At 49.0% G+C, this 3,275-nt stretch overlaps 1 protein-coding gene across 1 annotated transcript; it reads left to right on the top strand.

Moving 5' to 3' along the window:
- Positions 1-870: 870 nt before the first annotated feature.
- Positions 871-1,848, top strand: EAH_00049900 (hypothetical protein, conserved; the record flags this gene model as incomplete). The annotated part of the gene is made up of 1 exon (XM_013391320.1): positions 871-1,848. One exon carries the CDS (start codon positions 871-873, stop codon positions 1,846-1,848), a length of 978 nt encoding a protein of 325 aa, XP_013246774.1.
- Between the last annotated feature and the right edge of the window lie 1,427 nt (positions 1,849-3,275).

Raw genomic sequence — 3,275 nt, 5'->3', positions numbered from 1 at the left:
TTTAGTTGCTTAGGATGCGTCGCTCCAAGCCTCCCCGATGCAGTAGGAAATCTGCGTTCAAAGAAAAGCATGCATATGCATGTGAGCCTCTTAGTGAAAGGTAAAGGTGAGTTAGACCATATTATCAATTTCACTTCATTGGATGCTACTTTCTTGCTCAACGGCAACCTGTGTAGTACAGAATTACCGCTATTTGACCACGCGAACCTCAGGCGGCAACGAAATTTGAATGGGCGTTTGAGCGAAACTGGAACTGAAATAACTATTAGGAACAAACAATATTTTCAATACATTCTATTTTTACTTCACGTATCTGAATATAAACACGTTTGAATGCCGATTTCCTCCTCCATCCGCAGCTTCACCCGCGCTATGTGTTTCTGCCGAAAAAGGGTCCAGGTGTAGCCAATACAACGAAACAAGACTCTATAACCTCGAATTTCAATTAAAGGATTAAAATATTCTAGCTGAGCTCATGGAACATGAAGTTTCTGAATGAGCGTTTGGCTCCCGCAGCCTTGCTGCAGTCTCATTGCCCAGTGGTCTGAATGGCAGCTGCGCTTCTGCGCAGCCTCCTCCCCCTGCACCCCGTCCTTAATGAAACAGCATTGTCTTCCTTATTATAGCTTTATGGAATTCAAAGCCATTTACGCTTCTCTTTTACACCATCCCCACCCCCCCCTTCCCCGTCAACAACTGCCTTCTGGGCCACTCCACACCTGTGGAAGTGCAGGTTTCCGCGGCAGGTGAAACTCCACTGTCCAGGAGAAAAAAACAGCGCTATAGGCTTGTTGCCTTGCCTTTCTCAAGTTGAATTCTTGCTTTTTACTGTTGAACGTCAACGTAGACATTTGCGGCGTAGCCCAAGCAATGACTCGCCACTTCAGGCGACAGCAGAGAGGCGCTAATAGACCTTCGTTGGTCGCACTCTTTCTTCCTCTCTGTTTGTTCTTCTTTGCCTCTTCATTTTCAATTTTCTCCATCGTCGTGGCAGCAGCCATCCCAACCCAGCAGCAGCAACAGCAGCAACAGGGCGCTGTTCTTCCAACTCCCCCCACCTATTCGTATCTGCCGGAAAATGTAGAAGAAAACACCCAGACAAGGAAAAGCATTTTGTCTAGAAGCCGGAGTGTGAGAGCACCTCAATCACCTCCGGATAGCTCCTTGTGCAACGCGTTGCAAACAGCCGAGGAAGCGGCAGAGGGACAGGTAGACCATGCAGAAGAAGGTGAATTGTTTGTAAAGGGCGATGAAACCCTCATAGAACTGCAGCGCAACACAGCAGCAGCCTCATACGGAGACGGAGAGGAGTCTGTCTCGCTTCCTTCTAATGGGGGCGCAAAAGAATTACGCCCTTCGCTTACAAACAAGTCTTCAAACTTCCTTCAGCATGCTGAGGGAAGTATTTCTGCTATCGAAGCGCTCCCCTTCCCTCCCGCGGCTACTTCTGGTGTGCATACACCTGATATTGACTCACTCGCACCTGCGCCAGCCATACACCGGCAACTGCAGGGCTTTGACCCCTCTCAGCTGGGCCCGGCAGCGCAGTACGCGCAGTACCTGACAACCTTTTTGCCAGGCCAGCAGCAGCAGCAGCAGTTGCAGCAACTGCAGCAACTGCTCGCTGCGAGTGGGCGCGGGGGCCTCACCCCTGCCGCTGTCAAGCAGCTGCAACGGCTACAACGACGCGCCCAGGCAGCAGCATATGCAAACTCAGTTACATCGCATCCTCTGCTGCAGGGGTTGCTGAGGACAGCTCTCACAACAGTAACGGAAACATTGCAGAGTGTCTCTCTAGCAGATGTCGTGCAAAGTGCTGTGCCCCTGCCCCCTCCCTTAGCTAGATAGCTCCGGCAGCAGCTACAGCTGCTCTTGCTGCTCCTGCTGCACCTGCTGTGGCTACCGTATTGGAGAGCAGCAGCAGAAGCAGCAGCAGCAGCAGCTACAGCAGCTCAAGATCTGCACGGTTTGCTGAGAACAGGCAACACCGTGCCCGCACAATGTGCATGGAGATGCACACTGCTATACTGGCATCTGTACTTTGTTGTGCTTGACGAACCACCCCACGGGGATATATATATGTATATGAACTTCTCTACCTCCGTCCTCACTGCTTTTTCATAGGCGTACACTGAAGGCAAAAAGAAACACAAAGCGTCCGTTGCATTTTGTTTGTTTGTGGTTGTTGGCAAACGCAACCACAACTTGCCCTGTTAAAGAGAGCATCGTTTCCACGTTGCTTAGAACCTGAACCCTAAACCCTTTGTAGCTACCCTTAACCCTTCCCCTCAGATCTTCTTTCCGATTGTTTGGAGTTCAAACCCTATCATAATCTGACATCGTAAATCCCATATCCTAAACCAGCAGACTAGAATCATATACTTTATTATACTGGCATTTTGTAGGAGCCATTTGGTTAGTAATTCACTTTACTTTCTATACTCTATCACAGCTGAACGCCGGCAGATATTTAAATGGTTGGGAGTCTCATCACTTGACAGGCAGTAAAAAGGAAGAAAAGAAGAAACTCAGCATTGAGTTGGTTCGTACGTGCCTCCCCCTGCTTCTGCCCGTACAACGGTAACGTCAAGACACCTGGACGTTTGAGAGTTCTCCACACATGCAAGCAGCGAGGATATTCTGCTCCATGCATACGAGCATGCATGCACGCAAGCGCGTGCACAAAGGGAGTGACAATGCGAGAAGAGTACCTAAAAATGAGCAGGAAAAGAGGCACCGATTGCGTTGCGGGCGCAGCTTCGCATATACATAAATGCGTATACCTTTATGACTACATCATCATTGTTTGTGCGTGCTACCGAATCCGGCAGCTACCACAAGTAGATTTCTGTAGACAAATTTTATCTAGGCAACTACAATGAAATGATATTGCACGAAGAGTGCAGAAAACTTCGCCAGCAAACGCCTCATCATTTCGAGGCAACAGAAGAACGCCTAAGACCGTGCTATATCTCTGTGGAGATTGATGACCTTCATGATTTTGTGTTCCATCATGTATGCTAAGCATTCAACTACAACAGAAGAGCAAACCAGGGATCTAACCCGGGTAAATTCTTGGAGTCCGCTGGTTGGGCGGGTTCACTGGCTAACTCTTTTCTTAGTTTCTCCGCTCTATCCGTGAGTTCAAATGCTCTTCTTCGGGCGCCTAGAGCCATTTTTTCGGTTGAGTTGTCCAGTTGGGGGTCGGCGCATAGTTTGAAGCCGGAATGGGCTCTCTTACGGGTTTCAACGAGTTGTAAAAGCCTTCCTACGCG

This window comes from Eimeria acervulina, genomic scaffold (genome assembly GCF_000499425.1).
Source record: "Eimeria acervulina Houghton genomic scaffold, Eah_scaff819, whole genome shotgun sequence".
NCBI classification, from domain to species: Eukaryota; Apicomplexa; class Conoidasida; order Eucoccidiorida; family Eimeriidae; genus Eimeria; species Eimeria acervulina.
This window is presented reverse-complemented; position numbering and strand designations above follow the sequence as displayed.